The sequence below is a fragment of the Hippocampus zosterae genome, chromosome 18 (genome assembly GCF_025434085.1).
Source record: "Hippocampus zosterae strain Florida chromosome 18, ASM2543408v3, whole genome shotgun sequence".
NCBI lineage: Eukaryota > Metazoa > Chordata > Actinopteri > Syngnathiformes > Syngnathidae > Hippocampus > Hippocampus zosterae.
Window position 1 is genome coordinate 14,454,444 of NC_067468.1, and position 27,335 is coordinate 14,481,778.

The window sequence follows — 27,335 nt, forward strand, 5'->3', positions numbered from 1 at the left end:
TGTTTACTATGTGTGCTAGTGTGTGTGCACTCTGCTCAAGCGCATAGGCCCACGTGGAGCAATTTTTGATATATATGTATATATATGTTAATTGGTCGCTACTTCCTTTATCGCAGGTTGTTTTGGTCCCCATTAACCGCGGTAAGCGAGGGATTACTGTACTTTGTCCACGGCCCGGAACTTCCTTCTCCTTTAAGTCAGACATTCGTCAAATCTGCCAAGAATCATCACTGGAAATGTGTATTGACCACTAAAGACAATTGATTTGAAGCGTTTCCCGGAGTCATTGGTGCATTCGCATTGGCCTCGCCATTATGGTGATAATTGTCCAGAGGCTAATATGAATCGATTCACTTGTTCGGCGTCCGTGTCGCGTTTGAATTGAAAATAGGCTGCTCAGTTTGTTCGACGGGCTGCAGCCGCGTGAGGCGCGAGGGTGCATCCGTCGCTTAAGGTCAGATGGCTTCTTCACGGCGGGTTGTGCGTGCAATTATGGACTCGTCTCCTGGGTATCGGTCTTGGCTCGTGTAATACGCTGTCAGTGAGGCGCAGTCACCGTACTTGAGGGCGCTTGTAATTGTCCAAAAGCTTCACTACGGTGACATTTGACATCGGTTTTGCGTGGTTGTGCGAGCGATTCACATAAATCTGAGATCAACATGTCGAAGAAAAATAATAAATCACATTTTTTGATTCACGCAGTGAGTGTTCTTCCGCTCAGGGAGTGAGCGGATTGACGAATAAACAATCGATTGGGCTGGCAAGCAACACGTCGCTCTCGGGTAATGATTTTCCATCCTTGATGGCACGTCAAAAGTTCCACAAATTGGGGGAAGCGATGCTTTTGTCTTGAAATTCTCAATTGATTACAGTGAAACAAAATCGAGCGCCTTCAGCAGTTTCTTTCTTTTTTGGGGGGTCTGATTTCTCTGCTATCCTCTTGAATGAAATGCAATTAAGAGTCGATGCACTAGTGACTGGATACGTGGCCCCAATTTAATACAATAACGATTGCAGTTCCCCTTGAATGAGCTATTTTATTTTATTTTTTAAGGAATCCCGTTTTCCAGCATGAATCTTACTCCAATAATTGCCCAGCGGATTCTTCCAATTTTTAAATTTGCGGGAATATTATGAGAACTGGGCGGCCCGGTAGTCCAGTGGTTAGCACGTCGGCTTCACAGTGCAGAGGTACCGGGTTCGATTCCAGCTCCGGCCTCCCTGTGTGGAGTTTGCATGTTCTCCCCGGGCTTGCGTGGGTTTTCTCCGGGTGCTCCGGTTTCCTCCCACATTCCAAAAACATGCGTGGCAGGCTGATTGGACGCTCTAAATTGTCCCTAGGTGTGAGTGTGAGCGTGGATGGTTGTTCGTCTCTGTGTGCCCTGTGATTGGCTGGCAACCGATTCAGGGTGTCCCCCGCCTGCTGCCCGAAGACAGCTGGGATAGGCTCCAGCACCCCCCGCGACCCTAGTGAGGATCAAGCGGCTCGGAAGATGAATGAATGAATGAATGAATGAAGGAATTATGAGAACTTGATCAGACCTGCGGTCTCCAATCAGGCTAATTGGAATCATTGGCCGCAGCAGACTGCTTTTCGTTAGCTTTTTTTGCAGCTTTGGAGGATGATATTTTTCAACTGTAAGACGACGATTCATTCCAGAGTTTCAGTCATCAAATATGTCGAGACACGCCTTGGGTCGCAGCTTACCTATTTGATGTGAAAATTGGAAACGGTGTCTTTATATTTATTTCCCATAGTGTACAATAATGCAGTCTCTTGCACGCTCTTTCCCGACGGCCATAGTCAGTTCACCGGCAATATGGATCGCAAACCGATGTGGACGTGACACTTCACATTCAAACTCACTTTAAACGGACAAACCTGTCACCATTTCAAGTGCCTCTGATCAATCCCGACTGAATGTCCAAATGGTGCTGCCACTGCCGTCAGCTCTGCTTTTCTTTTAGTGATGTGTAAAAAAAAAATAGTAAAAAAGTGTTGCGATTGTTTGCTTGTGCTTGGCCCCTATCGGAAACTGCTGCTCAACAGACTGCAGTACTCCGGTGACTGCCTTTGCAACGTTCACTTTTTTTTTCCCGCCCCCATGGCTCGAGGGCTGTTGCATATTTTAGCAACGTTAGAGTGCTGACCACTTTTGAGTTGTGAGGTTGTGACAAGAAAGGTTAATTATACTCTTCTTATTCTCCTTTTGTTTTTTTGGGGTTTTTTTTTGTCTTTGCCAAAGCAGCCATTCGCCTAGGCCTGTGGGAGCTTAATACATTTTGCCGTAGTCCGTTTATCCGCCGAAGATGATAGATGGTACCTTTCAAACACTTACCGAGATGTAAAAAAAAAAACACCCAGCGGAGCATTTTGTATGTTAATCCCACGCTTGACTTTTTAATGAGTTCAAGAGGCCTTTTTGCTTTACTGTAGCAAAAAGCTAAACAAATTGCGCCCATACTTTTCCATCAGTCGAGAATGAATTGTGCCAACTAAGGTTGACTTTTTTTGACTGCACAAGGAAATGCTTTAAAAAAAAAAGGACATTTTCTTACATTTATCCGTGTATTCAAAAACATGTACGAGGAGTCAGGCTGTTCCGTGTCAGTTGCCCCAAAAAAAAAAGCCATAATTTATTTTGAAATGCGCACTCGTGTTCAGCAGGGATGATGTTGTCCCCAAAGGCTTTTCTGCTTGGCGACTGACTGTCATGATCAGTACAATTGAAATATAAAGGTCAACATGTGTGCATCCAAGTGTCTGATTTTTCCGAGGCTTTATTTTGAATGATGGCCTCTCTGAAATCGCTGCCAATTGCGGAATTGCATCACCAAAACTCCCAATGTGGCAAAAGGATTGACTCCAGAGGGTGATAGAGGCTGCAGCTGACTGTACCAAAACCGCTAAAACTGTTACAGGGCGTAGGAGGGGAGGACCTTGTCTGTTTTTGAAATTATCCCGTAAGGAATACAAATATGAACGGCCATATTTTTCAATATCCTAGGTGCCAATTTTTAATCAGAAGGCTTATTAGAAGTCCAAAACGTGATGCCCCAAAACATGACGGGATACTCCAAAAAGTGTCCGAAAGTGAACAGGAAGTGGTTTTGGCCGACTTTAGGCATTACGCAATCGGGAAAGGTGCATCTGATGATTAACAGGCTTGTCCTTGCCATTAACACTTGGCGGCCCGCCTTTGGATGCATTTAACACATCGTTAAATAGCTAAGGCCGAATGCCTCATAGCCATTATGCACGAAGCACCCTTCAAGTGTCTCTCTCACCTGTTTTTATTTTCATTTTTTTAAAAACTTTTGAGTGGCCACCGATCAGAGCAAAAACATGACGTGTTGTTGTTGTAAAAATGGAATGGTTTATTGTGAATGGTTATTTGTTAACATGGACACCATGTGGAGCGCTCCAGTCTTATTTCCTCCCATTGTTTTTGTTCGTTTATTGGACCCACCAATCCAAAACTCCAAAACTCATCCGCCTACTTGCGATACGAACCGATGCGCCAGTGAAGTGAATGCAATATTGATGGATAGATAGAAATCCAACTTCCAGGACTGTGATTCTTATCATTGGAAAGGGAAAGCGCATGAGCGACTTGACTTCAAATAGTAACACAAGGAGACGGCACAATAGGGGAGACGACTGTGGGAAGAGGGGCCGGAGGGGGATGGGGGGGGGGGGAGAAGAAGCTCGCTGAATACGTGCTTCACTGCGGGAGGCTCCCTGTTGGCGTTTAGGAGAGTGCACAACGGCGTGCTAACACAAAGCGACACCTCGTTATGAGATCTCTTATTTGTGGATCGTTGCCACGACTGACGCGTTCAACGCGTCACCAGTCGGGCCGTAACAATCCACCTCAGTTAATATTTGGTTTGATGGACCGCTAGCGGAAATGCTTCCACTTAAATGTGCCTGGAGAGTGTCCTCAATGTCCTGGTTTTTAGTAGGAGGGCCTTCCAAGCCGTGTTTCTTCCTTCCCCGCGTGCCGAGCAGCATTAGCCATAGCGCTAATTCCTGAGAAAGTCATCCGCAAAGGTTTTTTCTGTGTATTTATGTTCCGACTTTGGCAGTTGTACATCCGCCTGCTCCTGTGTTGGTTTTGGTTATCCCCCCCAAACTATCGACACTTTGGCAGTCGTACATACAAACGGCAATGCCGACTTCCCACTGCGCTGGCGTGGATTTCACCTCTCCGTCGAGCAAGCGGGACACGAGCGAGCTCTGGCAAGCACGCATCCCTGCCATCAAGCTGCTGCTCAGTTTCAAATATCGTCATTGTTGGATTTAGACCGAATGGAAAAAAAAATGGTCACTAAAAAAAAAAAAGGTCACTGGACTGTGGAAGTCATAGAATTATAAATGACTTGTATCATTGCTTGATGGAGACGCTGATGGTCAAATGTAAGTTGACACATTTGAGAAATGTTCTATTACCGTATGTCTATTTTTAGGAACTCATTTCCTTCAGATGGTCTTTCTTGCCCAATTCCGTTTTTATCATTAGAACCTGATATACAGTTTGTGATTTTTGCTTTTTTTGTTATTTTTTTTTTTCCTTTTTACTCCAACATTTCCATTTACGGTACAGTCAGGTGGCAAATGCCTGCAAATTTTGCATCTTGCAAGTTTAGCCCCTCTGGAGCCATTTTGAAGGGCCTGCTCCTGGCTGATGCTAATTAACCACTGACCCCCTGCTCGACTGCAGTGCAATCGCCCAATATACCTTTCTTGACCGGAGAAGGAGCATCAGCTCGCCATTTGTTGAACATAGCATCTAATTTTGAGTCTGGTCTGTTGAATTTTCCCCCCTGCAGGCGGCATGTGGCTTGTCAATGAGCGGAGCGAAGCCTCGTACGTGGGCGCACGCAGCAAACAGTTGCAAATTTGCTGAACTTCTGAGTTACCCCGCTCACGGTAATTTTTGCATCGCAAATCTCAAGGCAGCTCTTGCTTACTTTCTCACTTGGACTTGATCGCCTTGCAGACAGCGTTGTGTCCGGCAGCTCATTTAAATTGGCGGCTCTTCGTCTGGCGCAAGCTGCCGAGTCGGACATCGGGGAAGAAACTCCGTGTGTGGATGGTATTATGCAAATGTGACAGCAGAATTAAGGGCAAGCGCACACACACGGGATCTCTTCCTGAAAGTTTTGAACGTGTTTTCCCATACCGGGTTGGCACTAAGCAGAAAATGACTGCTTGGAGATGTCACCGTTCCGATACCTGCTACGCTGAACTGCGTTTTGTCGTTCAAAGCATAAATCACAAGTAAATGTCATGTCTTGTGTTCCACCAAATGGATAAACGTGTATCTTCATTGCAGTGCTCTGCAGTTTTCGTTTCCATTTATGAAATGGCAACCTTTTTTTCCTAAAGTTGTTTGGCGGAACAATATTGAATGAGTAGACCGTTAAAGTAGTTGTCAAATTCCTGTACAAAATCTTTAGACAATTACCGGAGATGCAAAATTAGAGGACGGTAAAATGAAGCTCATCGGCCCAAAATAATGAAAACTCTGAGGAATAGCCTCACAGGTGTTATCCCGATATGTGGCCTGTAAAGCTCAATTGGATTTCATAGATGCTCACTTACTTAAGGGCGCAATGAATGATGACCGATTCGGCGCGCTAATGAGCTGCAATAAATTGGGCAAAAGACAGGTTCAGGCCAAAAAAAAAAAAAAAAAACACAGCAAGCTGACATCAAATCACCATAACATTTTGAGGCACGACTTTCTGTCTGCTCCAAAAGACCATTAGATGAATATAAATTATCGGGGTTGCCGTGGTCGAACATCAATTTAAATTCATTGCTTGTCGTTGGCTGCAGAAGCGTAGTTCACAGACTGTAAAACCCACAGGATTGACTACACGTGTCTCCGGTGTTGGTAAATGAAGACGGCATACCCAGAAGGTGATGCTCCCTTTTGCCTTTGGAGACCTGCGATGTGTTGTTCAATCTTTTTAATCACTTTTGTCTCACGCATTTCAGTCCATGTGTCTTTGATGTTTGATCAGGAGCTTCTACGTTAGCTTCTGCGCTAGCATCGAGCTAGCTGCTTGACTGGCTATCTGATGATCAAAATGCGTTTTATATTAACGGTGACTGCAATTATGGAATCCATATTTTCCACGGATGAGAGTCTTGATGATGTGTGACAGTTCATCAATTAAAGCATCGCTCGTAGATGAATAACGTTGAGCGAATCGCCATGAACTTAGTGTACCACAGTAACCACGGTTCGCTCCGTTGGGCCCCAGCAACGCCTTTTTGTTCTCCATTTTATTTTTATTTTTTAAAACCAGCTGCACGTGCAATCTCTGCAAGCAGCAAATTCTCCAAGGTCCGCCAGAGCTTTTTTCCACTAATCTGCTTTTACTTTTCATTTTCATGGTCAGTGTTGTCACTATCGACGGCTGAGGGCTTAGCCTTAGACGGTACGCGGCAGTCGTGTTGCCGGTGAAGCCTTTTGGGTACATATACCATCACGCCAAGTTGACTTGCTTTCCCCAACCCTTCATATTGTTTAGCGACAACGGAGGGGCATTAAGGGAGTGGGATTAAGGTTTTAGGAGTGTTATTACTTGATTCTTTTTTTTTTTAATCCTTCAAGTGAAGGGAATTGACAGGGTTTTGAAGACTTTGCGGGGGTTTTGCATTGGTATGAATGAACTAGCCATTATCTCATTTATGTTCAGAAGAAACCAAGTGGGTTGTGTACAGCCAAATTCATACCTTGACTTCCATTTTATTTTTAAAATTATTTATTTTTTAATACACAAGACAGCAAGCCGGAAAAATGCCTGCCTAGATGGGGAAATGTGAACTGGGCTATTAACTTTCCTCTCTCCTTCATAAAACCTTATCATTACATTTTATAACAAGTCGTGATCTACGGCCGTCGACACGTTGGACATACTGTCCTGTACTTTAATGGCCGTCGGAATCCTGTTTGTACGAAAAACGGAAACAGCCGGGGATAGAAGGCCATTCAGACAGTTGTAAGATAGATTGGTTGTACAGCTCTTTTTTGCATTTTTATTTTTACTATGAAGACCGGATTTCATCTCAGTGTCAAAACACAGAGAATGTGGTTCTTCTTTTCTTCACTCCATACATTTCTTTAAATCTTATTGCTGTGTTTCAGTCAGCAGAATCATGTGCAACATTCGGTATGTCTTCTCCCTCCATGACCGTGAACGCTAAAATAAAAAGGAAAGATCTGAAGTGGTATGCTTTCAATTTAGGTCATAACATTGAGAGCTAAGTTGTTGTTTTTTTTCTCCCCTTTGTCCCTCGTCTGAATCCGATTGACGGTCTTCGCTTCATGGCGAGCTCCTTTTATGTATTGATTTTTTTTCGCTCAGAACATTCGCTTATCGAGTGCCAATTCCAACCACACCCACAAATGTTGATAGCACAGCCACTAATGGAAACGCATTTTTCGCCATTTTATTGAGTTTGAAATAACATTGCCTCGCTTGTACCAAGATAACATAAGAAAGTCTTTTATTGATCCCTAGGAGGATAAAAACAAGAGTAGTCCCTTGTACAAGTTCGATAAATGTTTGTACTTTCTCTGACTCGCTTTAAACACGTCAACCGTACTGATCTATTGAGGATTTTTCTTTCTTTCTCCTAATTTCTATTTCTGTCTTGAAATGTGTTTATCTGGTCAACCAATTGGTGTTTATTACTATCTGATCTGTAGCAGGATGAGCATGAAAAAAAAACAATCTGTAGATAGCAGATTTTTTTGGAGCAGGTGTTTTGGTGATGTCTTCTGCATCTACGTTGTTCTTCCGAAACTCTTCTCTCGGAAGTGTTTGGAGACTCCAGTGAAACTCGGCATCTCGCCAAGAATGGCCAAAGTGCCTCTGGTGGTGCTATTGGTTTTGCTTGCAATGGCAAGATGGACACTCCTGTTGTCTAGAATTTGTTCTCTTGACCTGAACTCGCAGAGTGCATTCTCCCAAGTTCCCTTCTCTGCGATAACGAGGAACACTTTTCAAATGGTCAGATAACCCAGGCCGTCTTCTGACACCATCCTACTTTTTTTTTTTTTCTTCCAATCAGAACTTTCCAAGTCTTCCATGTCCATTGAGTCCACTCATCCAAACTTTGTCAGAAAACATTTTTAAATCTTCTTTGTCCTGCTCTGCTCCGTGCCTATCAGGACCTACCAATGACCTATCAGGACCTACCAACCTTTTAGAGGCCAGTCTACTGTACTAAAGCAAACCTGACTTCGATTGCGAGAGACATTTTCCAGTATCCTTGCGTCAGTCTCGTGAGTGACAGCTAAGTTAACCCAAGATCACGCAGGTCGGCTTTCACCCACCCACCTCTGGCCTTCGGACTCACCTCTCCCGTCGGTCAGGAAGCCATTTAAATAGGGCAAGCATGTTGGACACAGCTGGAGCGTGACACCTTACAGTGTGCCACTGATTTATCTCCCGTGAAGGGCAACCCAACTTGGGCAGCCTTGGCGTCATTAATCAGAAGGCACATCGCCATGGCCACCGGAAATTAATGAATTCTTTTAAATTTAACATTGTGACATTATTTGAAATGCGTAATTTATTAGGGAGGGAGCGGCGGCGTGTAAACGTGCTTCCCAGAGCAAAATAATCCAAAAATCCCTGGTTCGAATGTAACCAAAAAAAAAAAAGATGCTAAATTTGCCCAGTTCTTGACATTTTATTAGACAAAACTTCATTTCATGTACATGAAGCATCTTCCGCGTCATCCGTAATACCAATTGGTCATTTCCAAAGGCAAGCCAACCATTTGTTGTGTTTACATCTTCAAAACTCCCCAATGTGTTTCCATTCCTTCATAACAATACAGCGTTGCAACTAATTGCCCATTCTAAGGTCTATATGTGGCCGTGCAAATTAGCAATGTGCTTTTTGTGAGCCCTCATTTGTCTCGTCTCTTGGAATGTTTTGCCACACCAAAACAGATGAAATTATTTTAGGTGGATCCAGTCCGCAATCATCATTTCAATATGTCAACGGATCGTTTTTGTTGTGGGGATGTGAGCTATCTGAGCGCGTTACATCAACAGGTCGCAAAGCAACGCGTTTGTCAAAGTAATAGTCTGAATGTCTGTCGACTTTTCGAGGCGGTGCTCAAGCAGTCGCCGTTCTTATTGACGTTTTGCCGTCAACCGTGACTGCAGTCGCATTGCGCGCGGAAGCCGTTCTGACAATGGAAACACTTTCATCAGTGTTGTGACAGCACTGTAAATGAGAGGCAACATTCCCCTGACAAATGAACCTCCTCTCAATCGATTAGTAATGCCTTCCGGTTGTTTCCGGTGCACTGTAACCCCTTTTTATACGTACGCGACGGGAGTACAAACAAAGGATTAGCCTTTCATAACGTGTGTTTTACTACAGCGCATCCGCCCACTTTGGCACCGAAAGACGACGGGCCCTCCCTCGTCCGCCGACAAGCTTTAAATTATACGAAGAGACACTAAGAAAGATGTGAAATCAGACAAGGTCTTGTTAATGGGATTGTAATGTTTTCGAAGGCGGCATTTAAGGGGATTGTTTATCCTGTTAATATGTCACTTTAAATACATTAGGAATAGTCGGCTTTTTTTGTTTTTTTCCAGGCACTTTGCCTTGCATTTAATCCACGAGCACACAGGAGGCAACGCGGATATAGATTTGTGCATAAATTAGGCTCTTGCCATTTTTTTTTTCCTCTAACGTTGGTTAATGATGCTCATTACCTGTAGTAAACCAGCATTATGTTTTGAATTAATTACGCATCGCAATGTGCGGCGTGGCAGCTATCGCCCATGTTCGTGTGTGGAATTGAAATGATGGGAAATGACCTTGAACAACGGGAGCTCGTGCACGTAAACAGCTCCAAGACGCCACGTTTTCCGCGCTAACGAGAAACATTCAAGGTCTCGCTGTGGCACAGCGGGACCGAAGGCAGGCAAGGCATCTATTTGTTTCTTTGCTTGACACCTACAAAACTCCTCAACGGGCTTAAGTCCCGATGCTCCGGATTTATATACGCGACTTGATCTTGTCTTTGGTCGGGATTTGTATTTTTTTAGCATTGGTTTTCAGACCATTCATTTGGCTTTTTAAATTCCTGTCAAAAGTGTTGATGAGTGTATCGAATCAATATGTTAACCTTTCGTCAGGTTTTGAAAAAAAAATATTGTACACGATTCAGTACCGAAGGAAACTCGGGTCTTTTGAAGAGTCTGATACAGCAGAACTTTTCAAGATCTCCTGCAATCTGCCGCATTTTTCCTTGCATGTAAATCATTTTGGGGAAATGTGGCGGGCAAACGGCGTGGAATAGATGCCTTCTCGAAGCCACCCGATGCTACTTGCCACGCCTTGTCCGAGTTTTGTGAAGCGGTGAGTCACTGTCTCTGAAAAGATGATTGCTTTTTATGGCGCCGAGCAGCTGCTGCTGCTGCTGCTTAGATTGACCGCAGTTGGTGCCGCCATTGGGATCGGATGTGGGCCTCGGTGATAAGGCCACAAGGGGCCCCTGGATTGCCGAAATGAAAGAATCCAAAATCTTTGGTGGGCTTTCTTCTCATCTTCTCTCAGCACACGGATCACTTGACTTTGCGTGCCCGGTTGGATACATCTTTTTTCTTCAGGTGTCAACATCATTCGTTGGCTTGTGAAACTGCAAGTCTGGAACTCTTTCCTGAATAGCTGCCGTAAAAAAAGAAAGTAGCTTGTATAAAAAAAATATTCCTCAAATACGAGAACAATCTGAAACAAATGTGCCTTTTTATTGCAGCTTATACAAATCAAGCAGTGGAGTTAAAAAAAAAAACCTCTTTTCTAGAACCTCAGTGAAATGAAAGTAGCGTGTTTTCCGCACTATAAGGCGCACCTAAAAGCATTAAATTTTCTGATGAAAGTGCACCTAATAATCCGATGCGCCTTATAGTGCGGAAAATACGGTATTCAGACAGACCGGGATGAAGTAATATCTTAAATAAATGCGGATATCACTCTAACTAGGACAGAAATTGATTTAAAATTTAAAAAAAAATAAATAAAAGTTGTGCTCTAATGTAATTTTGAGAACTCTTCCCGGCTTGACGTTTGGGATGACGTTAACAATCATCACAATCATTTCCTGTTTAGCTGTGTGCGTAGCGGTATCCAGTTTGGCAAACCAGACATAAGAACCGATAAAACTCACGGTGGTGAAAACGCGGTCTCCTCGGACGATGAATGGGCGCACAACATAACACTGTCACAAATGACGGATGTTCCGAGAAATGGCAATACCAACCCAGACTGAAATTTTTCAATATTTACTCCTCGCGCTTGATATTTCCCGCTCCCAATTCTGCCCCCTCTGTCAACCATCCCGGGATCCTCGATGAATCGGTCTCTTTGCCGCCTCCTCTCCCTCACATGAATAATTGAAGCGTCACTTTTGCCTTCTTTGCTGTCAGGAGTCAGCGCTATAAGCAGTCTCAACCTGCAAAAAGACGTTTTTGCCACGTATGTAATGACATGCCGCCGAGTGCCCTCGGGGTGCCAGCCTTCATCCCGGTAAACGCTGGATGACGCTGGCTTGTTGCCGAGCTGACAAACTGTCACGGAGCTGTCGGCCTTGAACAATCGGAGAGCGTGTTGGTGCTATGATCACCTCTTACGTGGAGGATCGTCAGCCTACTGGGAACCAAAGTTGCCGTGTGGCGGGGGGGCGGGCGGGATAGCGTGCACGCACGCATGCAAAGCACAGCCGTTAGTCTTGTTAGGAGCCAGTGCTGACCTGTCCGTCAGAATACTCGAGGCGACGCCACCTCAGTCCTGACACGTCTTCCGATAATGTCCGACAATCCCTGGCTGATCTATGATTTTTGATCCGAGAGAATTGTGTCGTAAATGGTCTAAATTTGAAACCCTCCACATCCCGGCGAGACCGGCAGAAGGTCACTTATGAAGGTCAATGCGAAATGAAAGACTCAAACCGCTCCGCTTCGCTAGGTTTAATGAACACTGCCCTTGGTTTTGAAGTTGCAGAGTTGCCAGAGGACAATTGATCATCACGATATTTGACTTTAATTTCATTTGTGAACATTTGTGGGCGACGGCACTCATTCGCCACGTCTCATCTTGGTCTCATGATGTCAAAATGCAAACAGCATGTGGTGGAGAAATGTTGAAATTCCATTTCGTATTCAAACGGAATATTTATGGGTGGGAAGTAGACCTCTGGTTTGACCACAAGTCTAATTTTACACCGGTTCTGGCTGGTAATACTGGATCGAATCCACTCATGGCAACAATTAGCATGCTAACATATGAAACTAATTCCAACTTTGACACAAAAAAATGGTACGACTCATTTTTCAAACAGCTGAGACAAAAACACACGGAGCAAACTGCTTCCCTTGTCCTTTGAAACAAAGCGAGTAAAGAAGAGATGTAAAAAGCTCGGACACAATCCTAGATAAAGCCTTCTTAGTGCTGCTAAATCCTCAGTGTGGGCACTGGAGATATTCCTGAGTCAAACTCATTTTGTCAGCATAACTCAAATTTGAAAAGCTGATCTTATAATCCCCCGTGGCGCTCTTTATTCTTTACTTTTAAAAGTCTTTTTAAAGTTCAGAGCATAATGTAGATTTGTTTTTTTCAATTACCCATTCTCTACCAAGCAAGAAAAACATCGATATATGTATATATATATGGAGTGCAGGACGTTTTTGAAAGTGTGCTGCGTTCATGAGTACAGTATTAAATTTGCAGACAGTTGATGAAGCGTTTTTTTTCCCCCCCCGCCCCCAGCAGTACATTTGGTCCCCACTTTGGGCATTATTGGTAAAATGGTAAATGGTTCGCAAACGTGGATTGCAGATGCAGGTCTGAGATTTGAGATACAGCGCCTTTATTCATGATGCGGTATCATGAATTCCGCATGTCAAAATGTCAAGGGTAGGTAGCAGAGCTCACTGTGTCATCTTTCAGTCCTATCCAAGCCCAAATTTAAGTTTCAACACCTGCAAAGTCAACGTTTTGGTGAGAGCTTTGTCGGTATGCCCTCATATCACTATAAGAGTTATTTATTTATTGTTTGTGGACATGTCTTTTCCTGCTTTGTCAAAAGAGACCATGCCTAAATTGTGACACGCTACTGCTTTTGACAGTGACGTTCACAATTGTGTCTTGAGTTCCACAATCGCCTTTTGCCGTGTGCGTAATCTGCAGACGCAGGCCCGAAGCGAATGCATTTTTTATCCTGACTTCAATTGCACAGTGATTAATGCGGATAAGGCCACGACACCGCCGCAGAGATGACATGCCCGCAACCGCCGCAGACAGCCAATTAATTGCGCTTGATATGGCCATTGTCTTCCCATTAGGGGATATTCTTCCAACTGACGACAACATCTGATGCGATATGAAGAGAAATGCGACTCATTCATTTTATAAACATTTTTTGCTTGAGCCACTTTTTTTGATTTACTGAAAACGCAGACAAATCTCAGACTAAAACCGACGACGGCATCTATTTCACCGTGTAGATTTTGCGCGTGGCGACGTCGGGCGATAATTCCTCCTCATCCGGCGTCCTGACAGTTCAAATCAGCTTATTCAAAGCTTCATCTCCTGACGCGATGGTGTTTTGGAGTTGGAAAAGGTAGCGTGAGGAAAGCCCACGTCACATCGCAAGACTACCCTTGGGCGCCTCTAAATGTCAGTTTCTCAACGCCTCACTTTTGTTTTTTGTTTTTCTGATGTACTCTCTCGCCTTTCAGAGATGTCGGGGAGGGGCGAAGACATCTCCCAGGTGCACTGGAAGCAGCAGTGGCTGGAGAACGGGACGCTTTACTTCCACGTGTCCATGACAGAGTCGGAAGCGGTGGCCCAGACCACGCAGGCATCGGTGCGGGAGCCGGTGCACATCACGCACGAACACATGCATCTGCTGCACATCTCGGTTATGGTAAGTAGCATGAGTAGGAGTTATTACTGCAAGTGTTTTTGTATGTATCTATGGTCACGAGCTATGGGTCGTGACCGAAAGAACGAGATCCCGGATACAAGCGGCCGAAATGAGTTTTCTCCGCAGGGTGTCCGGGCTCTCCCTTAGAGATAAGGTGAGAAGCTCGGTCATCCGGGAGGGGCTCAGAGTCGAGCCGCTTCTCCTCCACATCGAGAGGAGCCAGATGAAGTGGCTTGGGCATCTGATTCGGTTGCCTCCTGAACGCCTCCCTGGTGAGGTGTTCCGGGCATGTCCCACCAGGAGGAGACCCCGAGGAAGACCCAGGACACGCTGGAGAGACTATGTCACCCAGCTGGCCTGGGAACGTCTCGGGATCCCCCGGGGAGAGCTGGAAGAAGTAGCTAGGGAGAGGGAAGTCTTGGCTTCCCTGCTAAAGCTGTTGCCCCCGTGACCCGGCCCCGGATAAGCGGTAGAAGATGGATGGATGGTATTTTTGTATTGTTCTCGTTGAAAGGAATTACCATGAAGCAACACACGCAATTGAATGAAGAGAAAGATGATCTTAGTCAATGTTATCTGGTTTTGCGATGACCGGAAAATGTTAGCATTTCTTACCTGGATATTCGAGCGATCAAAGTTTTGGGAAACTTTGTACGTGAAATGACGATGAGAATTTTTTGGGGGTTCTGCAGTTTTTGGTGCAAAAAGTGAATTCTCGAATGATGGATTTGACGTCACCATTATTCACTGCCTGTGATGCACTTTTATATTTTAAATGTTTTTTTTTCTAATTCAGAGGACAATCATGTATGCCCCTCCCCCCGAGTTCCAAATACCTAAATTATTTTTTTTTGTCATCGTTTTTGAGGGGATGGTTGTGTCTCATTCAAATTAACCACCATCCTTTCCGCAATCCTCCATCGAGGTTTGTGGCAAAGCGAGAACAACTTTCATTGCCATGACAACTAGGGGCCCCAAGTCTTAAAAGGCCGAGTGCGCTTCCTCATAAAGATTAAAGCCAAACAGAGTATTTTCAGACCCCTTGTGACATTTCATAAAAAAATATGATAATTATAATAATAATCATGATAATGATGCTACTCGCACTACTACTACTAAGGTAAAGACAACTATGAAATTAAGCTACCTGTTGCCTGGACTATCAAAAAAAATACACCATATCAAATCATTTTATTTTAAAATAGGGCGTTCAGATTTTACTCAACCATTAAACCATTCATTGTCCTGATTGACTATCGTGGCACCACCCTCAAGCACAAAATCAAATTGTCACAACCTGCTACCTGACGGCACGCTATGTTGTCACTTGTTCCGGCTGGCTTTGGAAGTGTGACAAGTGGGGGCGGGAACCAAACAGGAGGAAGGTGGGAGTGAAGAGAGAGAGAGAGTTTTGGGAGAAAGATTGCTTGACTGGCAGTTGACTGCGTCGAGAAGAATAGAGTCCTCACCTTGCAGCCTGGCCCTGAAGTGACGGTAGCAGACATAATGATGTTCACTCGAATAGCCAGAGGGACACCTTGGGGCTGCGAGGCCAAACAGCCACACTTTAGCATTCCGACTGCCTTTGTCTGATTCTTCAATGGCTTTCAAGCCCCCGTTCCTGCGGTGGAATTCTGTCACTCTGGAACAGGCTCCCTCCTGAAAGATTCCTTCTACAGGTCCATGACTTTGAATGAATAAGCTTTCTCTGCTTCAGCCAACTATCCAGATAATCAACTCGGTTCTGCTTTCACAGCGTCATGGAGAGTTTGTTGCAAATGTTCCGTGTGTTGGTCTGTGGCAGCTAACAAGCTAACATGGTACAGCGTCTTTCCTGATAGTCATTACCAAATGTGTGTGTCATGTTTTTGTCACCTTTGGCTCGTTCCATCAGAGGGTCGCCATAGCGAGTCGCACACAATTTGTTTGGGACAATATTTATGCCAGGTCCTCTTCCTATCACAACCCAGCCATATTTTATCAGCCACAACCGGCTGTACTGGCCAGAAATTGAACACGAAATGTTCCGCTCCATTGCCAGAGCGTTTTCTTTGTCACGTAAATACAACCACTTTAATTTGAAATCAAAGACAAGGGAGTTTCAAAGAAACTGGTTTCGCAAAATGGACTTTTAAAATAGTCCCTGGGATGCAATTTTTTCGATGTTCTGCGTTCCCTTCTTGGTGCCACGAGGATGAACAGGCCTACAGAAATGAGGTAGACGAAAGTCTTAGGAGTGGTCATTTCTTTGACTTGAGAATAATAACGATGACAAAATATGAATCCAGTTTGCTCCGACATTTAGCACAGCCCTTGGCGGAACATCACTCCCCTGATTGGGTTGATGTTCTGTCTGGGGTGTAGAAATGGAAGACAATATGAAGCCGGGTCTTCTCCTTTTGAAGCTTTGCTATTTTCCACTCTTCAGGGAAGACTTTCCACAAGATTTAGAAGCATGTCTCTGGGAATATCTATTTTTTTCTTGTTAAACCCAGCATGCCAGTTCACATTTCTTAGCAATCATCAGTTGTCAATTTGTTCAGGATGTATTTCTTTTTGTCTGACCCGCTGTCGTAATTTGAAGGATGTGCAGAGCATCGCAGTGATGTTGCATAATTGACACGTTTGCATTCGATACCTCATTTCATTTCTTTGTAAATGGAGGAGATGATTTATAAAATTTGAGTCATTTCACGCATGGACAGAGAGCGCCGAAGAACGCGTAATGCAATTCGTGGGATTAATCATATCCACAAGCAGTTCGTACACCTCCGGAACCAAGTTATATCTGCACTTTGAGATCAGGGCAAGCAAAGACCGGCCTCCATCCCAAAGGTGCACCGGTTCAACCTTTCCTTATCGGACAGACGAGCTTTACCTTACCCAGCCCTGAACAAAAGTAACATCAACCGTTTTGAAATCATCCCGGCTCATTCGCTCCAGATGGCCATCAGCCCGCGGTCGTGTTTTACTTCTGAGCGTCGGGCCGAGAGACTATTCTCAGCCAAGCACGTCCTGCGCGGCTGAAATGGCCTTCTTATAATTAAACAGTCACGGGTGATGTATGACCATCCGGTCATCGAGGAAGAGGGAAACTGTGTAATCGGCGGACTGAAGAGATGAATGTTGGGCGCGCTACTTTTTTAATTGCTCCGAGTTTTAATTGTTTCAGTCACCTCCGTACACAGGCGGTTTATTGGGCCATACGTTTAATTAAAAGTCCACGCTGGCCCCTTTGCTTCAGTCTGACACCAAGGCTTCGGGATGAAGAATTATTGGACATGCGATTTGCGCTCGTTGTTCTCATATAGCACGTTATAAAATGGTCTTTGTTCGAGGGAAGCTTTCATTTTTTTGAGGCACTGGGGTTAAGTGGATGAAGTCAGTGGCTCGGTATGCCAATTAGCAGCTTTTAGCTTTGACACAGAATGAATATTTTCTTCAACGGTGTCTTTGTCAAGATAAGAAAGTTTGCTGCTACACATCTCTAGCTGCAAGGCCGAAAATATGCGCCTCCTTTATGCAATGTGAGTTGAGTGGCAGGACTCGCCTTTAATTTTGTTTTGATGGCGAAGAACCTACAATTTGGATGAAAACTAAGCCAGCGTTCCAGTGCAGCAGATGCGTCATTTCACAGTGCAGGTATTTTCCCCTCCCACTGAACATTGATATGAGGAAAACGGTACACTTGGGGCAGCAGCGAAAGCCTAATTTCCTTCACGAGTCCACAAGGAGGACGCACGTCTCGTTCCAGAAGCGCTGTTCACCTCACTCTGAACGACTGATCTACCATGATATTCTCGGCTTTGCTTTTCTGCTTGGACTGAATAGGAGTGGTGAAAACGGGGGTGTTGAGGGAGGTGGAACTACTGTACGGTACGCATCCCACCATTCGTAGCCGCTGCCAATGCCGAGTTAAGAAGGCACACCACACGCGCTTTGGTCCTCTGATATGGCTTCAAGGGACTCTGCCTTACCCGCAGAATGACAAACTGGACAGTGAAGTGCCAAAAGTAACTTGCTCACTTGGCAGACAGAGATGCGCTCTCTTGACTGAGTCAAGTTTAATAGTACATGGTCCTATATTTGTGTTCATATTCTGGAAAGGAAGGACACGCGGTGAAGCGGTAACAGAGTCCTTGACTTTCTCCCGCTGCGTTTACTCAATCTAAACCTATTACACTGTTTTGACCCACACCACCCGCGTTTTTAAATGGCTCGCTTGTATTAGAAAAGAGGTTGACGTCAAAATGAAGAATATGTGGCACAAGTAGACGCTGTCAAGATCCGACTCCTTCCGCACTCTTACAAATACAAATATTGGAGGGATACGGTTTCAACAGAGGAACAGACTGAAAATGGGTCAGGTATTAAATGCTATTGCTGCTGTATCAGCTTGTCCCTGAGGACTGTCGAAGCTTATCTCACATTTCTGCAACCCAAAGTCACAATAGATGTTTTTTTTATTTTTTTATTTTATTTTTTATTATTAAGACTTGGCTGAGCTGTCTCGCCACCATTTTTAAACCTCTGCCGTATTTGACCAGGATGTTGAAACTTTTAATTGACAGAGTTCCGTTGGTTTTATTTTGAGATGGACGCTTCCTTTAATTGATTGAACCTGAATGTTATTTTGCGCATCGATGGCAACGTTGTTTTGGACTTGCACATGTTCAAGGATTTCATATTTTGTTTTGATGTTCTTGACACGGTTTGAGAGTCAGTCTTTGATTTGATAAGTTAAATCGGCTGCGGCTGTTTTGGTTAGTAAAGGAGTTAAAATGCAGAAATTTACTCTTAAATGTCCTTGAGTTATCAATATGAACTTAAAACAAAAATAATGTAGTTACAAGCGGTTTACAAGGAAGGTGACGCTATATTTTTTTCGGCAGATGAATGACACGACTGGCCAATTGGTTCATGCTGCCTATTAAGATATCCTTTATTTGTCCCACACTGGGGAAATTTACATTAGATCAGTAATTCCGCTACCACTGTGCCATGGCACACACGTTTGAAATTATTTTTCACTTAATTGGCCTGGAAATTATTGGTTAACATCCCCAAGTGTGTCCTCAATTAAAGAGGCCTGGATTCCACACCGTAATTTTGGGCCATAAAATAAAATGAGCTCATTATATTTTCATCATATTATTTTTTTTAGGGTGAAATGTTACGTCTTGACGATGTGCCGTGAGATTTTTCTCATGAAGATGTGCCTTGGCTCAATCGAGATTGGTCAACTTTGTATCGAGGAAATGACATTGATTTTCATTCATTCATTCATTTTCCGTACCGCTTGATCCTCACGAGGGTCGCGGGGGGTGCTGGAGCCTATCCCAGCTGTCTCCGGGCAGTAGGCGGGGGACACCCTGAATCGGTTGCCAACCAATCGCAGGGCACACAGAGACGAACAACCATCCGCACTCACACTCACACCTAGGGACAATTTAGAGTGTTCAATCAGCCTGCCACGCATGTTTTTGGAATGTGGGAGGAAACCGGAGCACCCGGAGAAAACCCACGCAGGCCCGGGGAGAACATGCAAACTCCACACAGGGAGGCCGGAGCTGGAATCGAACCCGGTACCTCTGCACTGTGAAGCCCACGTGCTAACCACTGGGCTACCGTGCCGCCCCCATTGATTGATTGATTAAAAATATATATATAAATATGCATATTTGGTGAGGAAATCAACAACGTCTTGTCATACAAACTGACAAAATCTTTCAGAAGATGGCCTTATTATGTGTTGGGTCTCACTATCAATTCATCTCTTTTATTGCCTCTATTGAAGCACGCCCTCACGGAGCAGCAATTAAAAGAAAATTATAATAATCTTGTCATAAATGTGCAAAGAATGTCTATTGAAAACTTGTTGTTTTCCCCTCCCGTACTGTATATGCTAAGGATGGCAGATGTGCACGACTATCAAACAGTAAGGTGCCAGTTGCCAAATGGGAACATCTGTGCTCTTTCATTTGGGTTTGGAGTCCTCATTCCGCCCCGTGTCAACCCGTCGCACGGAGCGAAACAAAAGCACCATCATTTATTGTTGACCTCATTACCGAGAGAGAAAAACGTTCATTTTTTTTTTAATACGGCAGTTGGTAGTAAGCGTTCAGACTCTAACAGTTTCAGCTGCCCTTACACGGATGCTAAAAAGTCAACCCAGCGTGGCGTCGCCCAGAGCAGCCTGCGGATCACAAACAAAAAGCAGAGCCAATTATATAAATCACTTTCAAAGTCACCACAAAGGACATCTGTCACAAATTCAAATTGCTAATCGCGTGTGCCGTCGCGCAAACACCTTTTGAGGTGTGTGTATTCTTTCATTCTCCGGATTTGGTGTCGTTGCAATAACAAACGTTGCCCTTTTCTTTTTCTCAATCAAAGTCACCCCCGAGGGGCTCATTGTCCAGGCTCTCTTATTGCCTTGTTATCAACATGCTGGAGCATTGGCCCTTTGTGACACCGCTATAAATATTGACTTTGCCCTTCTAATCACAGCTTTCTGTGAAATGTCACCGACGAGCGCGCCGGCAGTTCCCGCAATATGAAAATCATGTCCCGAGCGCAAGGTGGTGACAGTCGTACGTTTTGTGGGGATTGGAATCCCCTCCCGGTGCTGCTCATGTGGTGGCGCACTTGAAGCTTAAGTACAAGGAGATGTACACCCCGGAACGATCAAAAGTCAGGGCACATAATCGACAAACGAGGACGACTACGACGAGCCTTAACCTTAACCCTGAAATCAGCCGATATTTTTGTCTTTTTGGTTGTGCTAACCAAAACGGAAGCACCTAGCAAAGCATGCGAACAGTCTTTGTGTTACCGCGTGTTCTCAATCCAATTTTAAAGATGGCGTCTTTAACAATGACTAAAATCACAGTCGATGTATTGGGTTTACATTCAGTTTTTCTGTTGCGGCATAATTTGGGCTCGTGCCCCGCAATTTTTGCTCAGTGTAATTTCTCCGGTGATTTGCATGACGTCGCCGATCGATCGCTTCACTTCCATTAAGACGCTTTACCTTACAAATAGTGATGTAATACATCAATCTACGCGAGAGCCCTTATTTTTTGGTTTGCATTCCACCTTCTAGCAGCTGAACAAATTGGCCAAATGGGATCACGTGATGCCGGATTGATGGACGGCCTTGCTTTTCCCCAAGGTGATTTGGCAGAATGGAAACACTCGGCCAGAGTGCCAAAGCTTGTCATTGCGGTTGGACACGGAGAAGAGAGCAGACGCCGAGGCACCTGTCACTCCAGCATACCTCTGTGAGGGTCCTGGCGGAACAGGTTTAAAGCTGAAGGGGAAAAAAGGAAAAAGGGAAAGGTTGTGTATATATTCAGGATGACATATTTAGCTTTCGGGTGAAAGTATTTCGGATAATGGCTGGACGGATGGACAATTTGTCGAGTGACACTTTTGGTGCTGTACCAAGTTCCTGTGACACAGCCTGCCAGTCATACCCAGCTTGACTGAAGTCTTAAAGGAGCCTTCTTCTGTTTATCATTTAAAATAGCTTCCGGTTGTTTTCATAACATGCCTGTGACTGTTATCTTAGCCCCCCAAAAATACACGCCAAAAAGGAATTGACATGTCGTCTTGTTTTGAATCTTAAAATATATTGCCTGTGGCCTGACTCACCTCAATAAATGGACATTTGACCCATTGAAAAAAACGTCGAGTTTACCTTTTTATGCGTTTCTAATCCAATGTCTTGATATTTGGGGTCTAGAAGTGTTTTTCATACAAAGATTAGTCTACGACTATGTAATTACTACCACATAGCTACTGCGTTAGCATAATTTAGCATACCAACTTATGTACAAATTCAATTCCCGTTAATGCCACAGGACTGGAAGCCATCCTTTATTCAAACATTGTCTAGACGGTGTGATCCATTCTTGATCGTGTTTATCGTCGGCGCAATGCCTGTAGCATATCCCAGCTGGCTATTGGTAAACTGCACCCTGCACTGCTCGCCAGTCAATCACATGGCACATCCACATCCATATTTATACACTGCACTACCGTCTGGTTTGGCCCCGAAAGATTCTAAATAAATGCAACAAACTCTGTTCGAATCAGTTGCAGTTTCACCCCCCCCCCCCAGGACAAAATTGGACGTCTTCCTTGATAATGAGAAAACAGAAGCAGCCATAAGAAACGTGTGCTCGAAAAGTGCCGCTAAGAACAAAAAAAAAAACAAGAAATCGACGAAACCTCCTCGGTGGGGAGGTAGCAATGCCAATCAATTTCCCTCCTAAAACAGGAGGGCAGACGCTGGCGGTGAGTCTCCCATTGTGGCCAGATGGTGACGAAACAACAGCGCAATGTGCTCTGTTTCGACGCGCGCTGCTGCATAAATCGCAGCATTTGGATCATGAGGGGAATATCACGGCTACGCATATAAAAGTCAAGTTTTCTCCGGCGGTGACAAAGGGTCAATTAAGAAAGGGCATGCGGGGGAGAATCAATATTTGAGCATTAAAATTCCAACCTATTATGGAGTTAAGAGGGTTTGAGAGAACTGTGATTGCTTTTGGGATGGCGGAGGGGGGGGGGGCGATCCCTCATCAATAACTACTGTCGAACAATCCTAAATTGCATTTGTTTTTGTTTTGTTTTGTATTGTGACAACTTTGGCATTAAAATTAACAAAATGATTACTGCTCGATTCAGATTTCAAATCAACATTTAGTGCGTGCTCCCGCCAACTATTTAGACCTACATCATCACCTTCTCTGCCTGGAGCACAGGTGTCAAAGTCATGGCCCGGGGGCCAGATCCGGCCCGCCACCTCATTTCACGTGGCCCGCAAAAGCAAATCGTGTGTCAACTCCCATGAGCCTCGCTAAAATTGTCATGTAGAATAATTCATTCATTCATTCATCTTCCGTACCGCTTGATCCTCACTAGGGTCGCGGGGGGTGCTGGAGCCCATCCCAGCCGTCTTCGGGCAGTAGGCGGGGGACACCCTGAATCGGTTGCCAGCCAATCGCAGGGCACACAGAAACGAACAACCATTCGCACTCACACTCACACCTAGGGACAATTTAGAGCGTCCAATCAGCCTGCCATGCATGTTTTTGGAATGTGGGAGGAAACCGGAGCACCCGGGGAAAACCCACGCAGGCCCAGGGAGAACATGCAAACTCCACACAGGGAGGCCGGAGCTGGAATCGAACCCGGTACCTCTGCACTGTGAAGCGGACGTGCTAACCACTGGACTACCAGGCCGCCCTCATGTAGAATAAATAAAGTTCCAATTTTGCAATAATTCCTTTACCCCGTTTACACTCACTTGAACAATAACTGAGCAACCAATAACGAGTTAGTTGACTTCAGTGATTTCAAAACGAGCAGTCCGTCAATTTGTCGGGTACAAGTAATAATACGATGAAATGATGACATAAACATTTATTTCAGTACTCCGCGGGACGACGTAACTCCGCGACTGCAGCATTAGTGGCTAGCAGCTTCAAGAAGTGTCCGAAAACCTCCCAAGAAAAAAAAAACAGAATTGAACCTTCTGCTGTTTTACACAACTTGAGGCCTGTTGTATTTTCGGTTCATTTACACCGTGGATATTTTCGGTAGGATTTTCTGGCGATTCACCCCACATTCTGCAGTTTACTCTCTCACGCAGACCGTTGACGCGGCCCTGCCGTCACTTGTTGACTGGCGGCTCCTCGGCAGCAAAGCAACGCCGTCCCACGGTGTGAATTAAAGTTTGACAAGAGCGTTTGCGAGGAGCTGCGCTGCCGCTTCCTCTTCTGGTGTTCTATCAACACATCGATCGCTTCCCGCCATTGCCAAACGCAGCCGCGGGAAAATTCATCTCCGGGTGGGGCACATGAAGGACAACACGATGTGAAGAAGCAATCGAAATTGCGACTGCAGATGTCCTGTTCTACCCAATCGGTGATGACCATTGCTGGCTCATCATTTGGGATGGCGCATGACCATACCGACCGATTTAGGAAATTTCAAGGTGACACAAGCCAAATGATGAACCAGTTTGTGCTGCCGTGCTTAGTTTTTCATTGGATTGTTTTATATTTATCGCCTAGACGTGGTTTTCATACGATTATTGACGGCAATTATGTTTTCACGGCTGCATTAAAGTCGATTAGTCACTTGCGTGCACTTTCGGATTACGTGGCGCCATAAGAGCTGAACAGAGAATGCCGCTTTTCGAGAGAGTTTTTTTTTTTTGGTGCTATTCCGAATCAGCAAACAAACCAATCGTGTCGTCAATACTGATAATATGTAAATCAGTGAAAAGAAATTCTCTCGCCCGTGGCATCTTAGTTTCATGCAGTCATTCTGGCATGATTTTAGCCCTCGATTGTTGTCAATCTTAAACTAACATCTTCTGTTTATTTCAAGATGTAAATCAAGTTGATTAAAAAAAAAAGTGATTTCTCTTTCAAACTGGGGGACCGGGGGGGTGGGGGGGTCTTGGAAGATGAGCGAAGCAAACAGCCGTCCCTTAATTTGACTTTCTGTTCGATTGGAATCGCGGAAGAACACATATTCCGTATTCATCCTGTAATGAAAGTAAAGTAACGAAATGAATCGAAGGCCGAACAGGAAATTGCGCCGCAAGTAAGTTATGAGGAAGCACAAAGCTCATTACTCATCTGCTCTCGGACAGAATGACAGCTAAAATTAAACCGTGGCAAGCAACCGCGTGTGTCTCACTCAAAGTACAAAGGACTTGTTTTGGTTTGATGTGTGTTTACTGTGACCATTTTTTTTCTTTTTTTTTTGGCGTTACTTCATTAGTATGCATGCATGTGCTGTGGCCACGCCAACACGTTGTTATCGCTCTTCAAAACATATCGAAGTGTGACTTGGGGGGGGGGGGGTAGTTGTGTGCAAAGCTACCATCCACGGGGGGAGATGAATGAAGGCGTTTGTCCACGACATCAGTCGTCCGAGGGCCGCCTTCCCTATCGGCGTAGCGTGATTTATGGACATCCACGCAGGCATGAGTTGCAAGGGGGAAGAGGAGGAGCTGTTTTTGTCTTTCCTCATGAAGATCCAGTTTTTAAATGTTGGTCGGAACGACCTCCCCATTTGGGTTTTTACTTATAATTCCCTTCCGTATGTGCCCATGCACACACACACCACATGTCCCCCCCCCCCCCCCCTCCTCCATGCACCCACTAAACTGCTGATTTCTGCATTTTCTCTTGCATTCCTAAAATATATCAGGGAGGCCTGATTGCCCTGCTCCTGCTTATTCTCCTCTTCACCCTGGTCCTGTACACCCGCCACCGATGGTGCAAGCGTCGCAGGATCCCCCAGAAGAGCGCCAGCACGGAGGCCACTCACGAGATTCACTACATCCCCTCGGTACTGCTGGGCCCCCAGGGCCGCGACAGCTACCGAGGCTCTCGGAACGCGCACCAGCACGGCGGCTCCGTCATCGGCGCGCCCATCCGAGAGACGCCCATCCTCGACGATTACGACGGCGACGAGGACGACCCGGCGCTACGCTCGTTGAACTCCACCCCCAATCAGCTGCACGAGAAAGTGAGCGACGGGATGATCCAGGAGGACTACGGCGTCGGCATCGGCTACGGGGGGCACGCGGACATCAAGGAGGATGAGCTGACGCGTTCTTTCGACAAGCGAGGTCAGTGCCCAACACTCAAATATGTCCGTTTTGTTAACAGCCAATGTGTCGGCATGGAAAATTTTTCCGATGTTTTCTTACTGATAAAAAATAGCAATATTGTATTTGTTAAATGTATTATTATTCTGGGCGGCCCTGTAGTCCAGTGGTTAGCACGTCGGCTTCACAGTGCAGAAGTACCGGGTTCGGTTAGCACGTCGGCTTCACAGTGCAGAAGTACCGGGTTCGATTCCAGCTCCGGCCTCCCTGTGTGGAGTTTGCATGTTCTCCCCGGGCCTGCATGGGTTTTCTCCGGGTGCTCCGGTTTCCTCCCACATTCCAAAAACATGCGTGGCAGACTGATTGAACACTCGAAATTGTCCCTCGGTGTGAGTGTGAGTACGGATGGTTGTTGTTTTCTGTGTGCCCTGCGATTGGCTGGCAACCGATTCAGGGTGTCCCCCGCCTACTGCCCGAAGACAGCTGGGATAGGCTCCAGCACCCCCCGCGACCCTAGTGAGGATCAAGCGGCTCGGAAGATGGAAGATGTATTATTAATCTAATTATTATCATGCCACTGCTACACTTGAATTCCCCCCCCGGGAGATCATCAAGGAATATCTTTCGATTCCTATTTGAAAATGTCATCCGAGCGGCGGTTGTCCTCTTTCCGCGGGTGTGATTTGTACAGTCGGTGGCGCCAGCTCCCAGATGGCCCAGCCTGGATGCTTAACTTTGGCTCTGATCAAGACCACCCCTGTTGACTTGCTAGCACAGCATGCACCGCTCACATTTGGCCGCACACCCCCCTGCTGAGAACTATTCACGCTTATGCGCAATTAACTCCCCTTTTTGCATTCTATTTTGCTTTACATCGTTACAGGGCATTGTACGAACTTTTTGCTCTTTTGTTGCTTTTTGTTTTTTGCTCTTTTGTTTTGATGGCTTTAGCATCGCATGCCAGACTCGACCGAATTTTTTTTTATCAAGATACCGCCTCCACGTAATATAAATACGCCTTTTCGCGTGTGCCGTAATTGAAAGCGTCGATGTCAAGTGACCGAGGCCCGCGTTGCCGTTGCTTCTTGACCCTCGCAAGATGTAATCAAGGGCTTGTGAAGAGCGCAGGGCGAAAATGCCCTTAGTGCCTTTTGTAGCGGCCGGTTGTGTTTGTGGCATCTGTTGATATCCTGTTGAAAGTGGGCCACTTCTCTGCGCGCTTGAACTTGAATAATTGAAGTGGTAGCTGACACAGTTGGAGGGAGGCCGGGTTATTTCTGTCATTCGGAATCGTGCTTTTGGCGAGACTTTCGGAAATCTCCTTTTTATTCGCGCACTCCCGCTTGCGTTGTCATTTTAGCGCCATCAAATCCGATGTTGTTGGTTTAGCGAAGTCCGAGACTCACGCCTGGTTTTTCCATTTGCATGAAATGAACACATGAGATTCCGTGAGCGTCATCATGCCATTACATTGAAAAATCCAGCCACTAAATCCTTTGTGAGCCACCTGATCCCGACAATTTCTCGAAAGGAGAAATCAAGTCCATATTTTAACAATATGTTCAACTATTAAGATAAGATAAGATATCCTTTATTCGTCCCACACTGGGGAAATTTACAGCCTCCAGCAGCAAGAATGTATGTAGAAAGAAGAAAGGAGAAAGAGAAAAAAAAATTGTCATGAATATGAATTAAGCGGCAAAATCCACCCATTTTTAGCCA

At 45.2% G+C, this 27,335-nt stretch overlaps 1 protein-coding gene and 2 long non-coding RNA genes across 10 annotated transcripts in view; 2 read left to right on the forward strand and 1 right to left on the reverse strand.

Moving 5' to 3' along the window:
- LOC127590903 (uncharacterized) overlaps positions 1-27,335 on the forward strand; it is a 355,000-nt gene that overhangs the window by 194,141 nt on the left and 133,524 nt on the right. The window lies entirely within an intron of this gene.
- The window catches only part of LOC127590863 (astrotactin-2-like), a 138,471-nt gene that overhangs the window by 11,411 nt on the left and 99,725 nt on the right, over positions 1-27,335 (forward strand). For all 7 annotated transcript variants that reach the window (XM_052050371.1, XM_052050372.1, XM_052050373.1 and 4 more), the window contains exons 2-3: positions 13,788-13,975; positions 25,211-25,634. In XM_052050371.1, the coding sequence (XP_051906331.1) occupies positions 13,788-13,975; positions 25,211-25,634 (612 nt within the window). The remainder of the gene's footprint in view (positions 1-13,787; positions 13,976-25,210; positions 25,635-27,335) is intronic.
- LOC127590902 (uncharacterized) overlaps positions 23,074-27,335 on the reverse strand; it is a 48,472-nt gene continuing 44,210 nt past the window's right edge. For both annotated transcript variants that reach the window (XR_007959788.1, XR_007959789.1), the window contains exon 2: positions 23,074-23,182. This is a non-coding gene — a long non-coding RNA (uncharacterized LOC127590902). The remainder of the gene's footprint in view (positions 23,183-27,335) is intronic.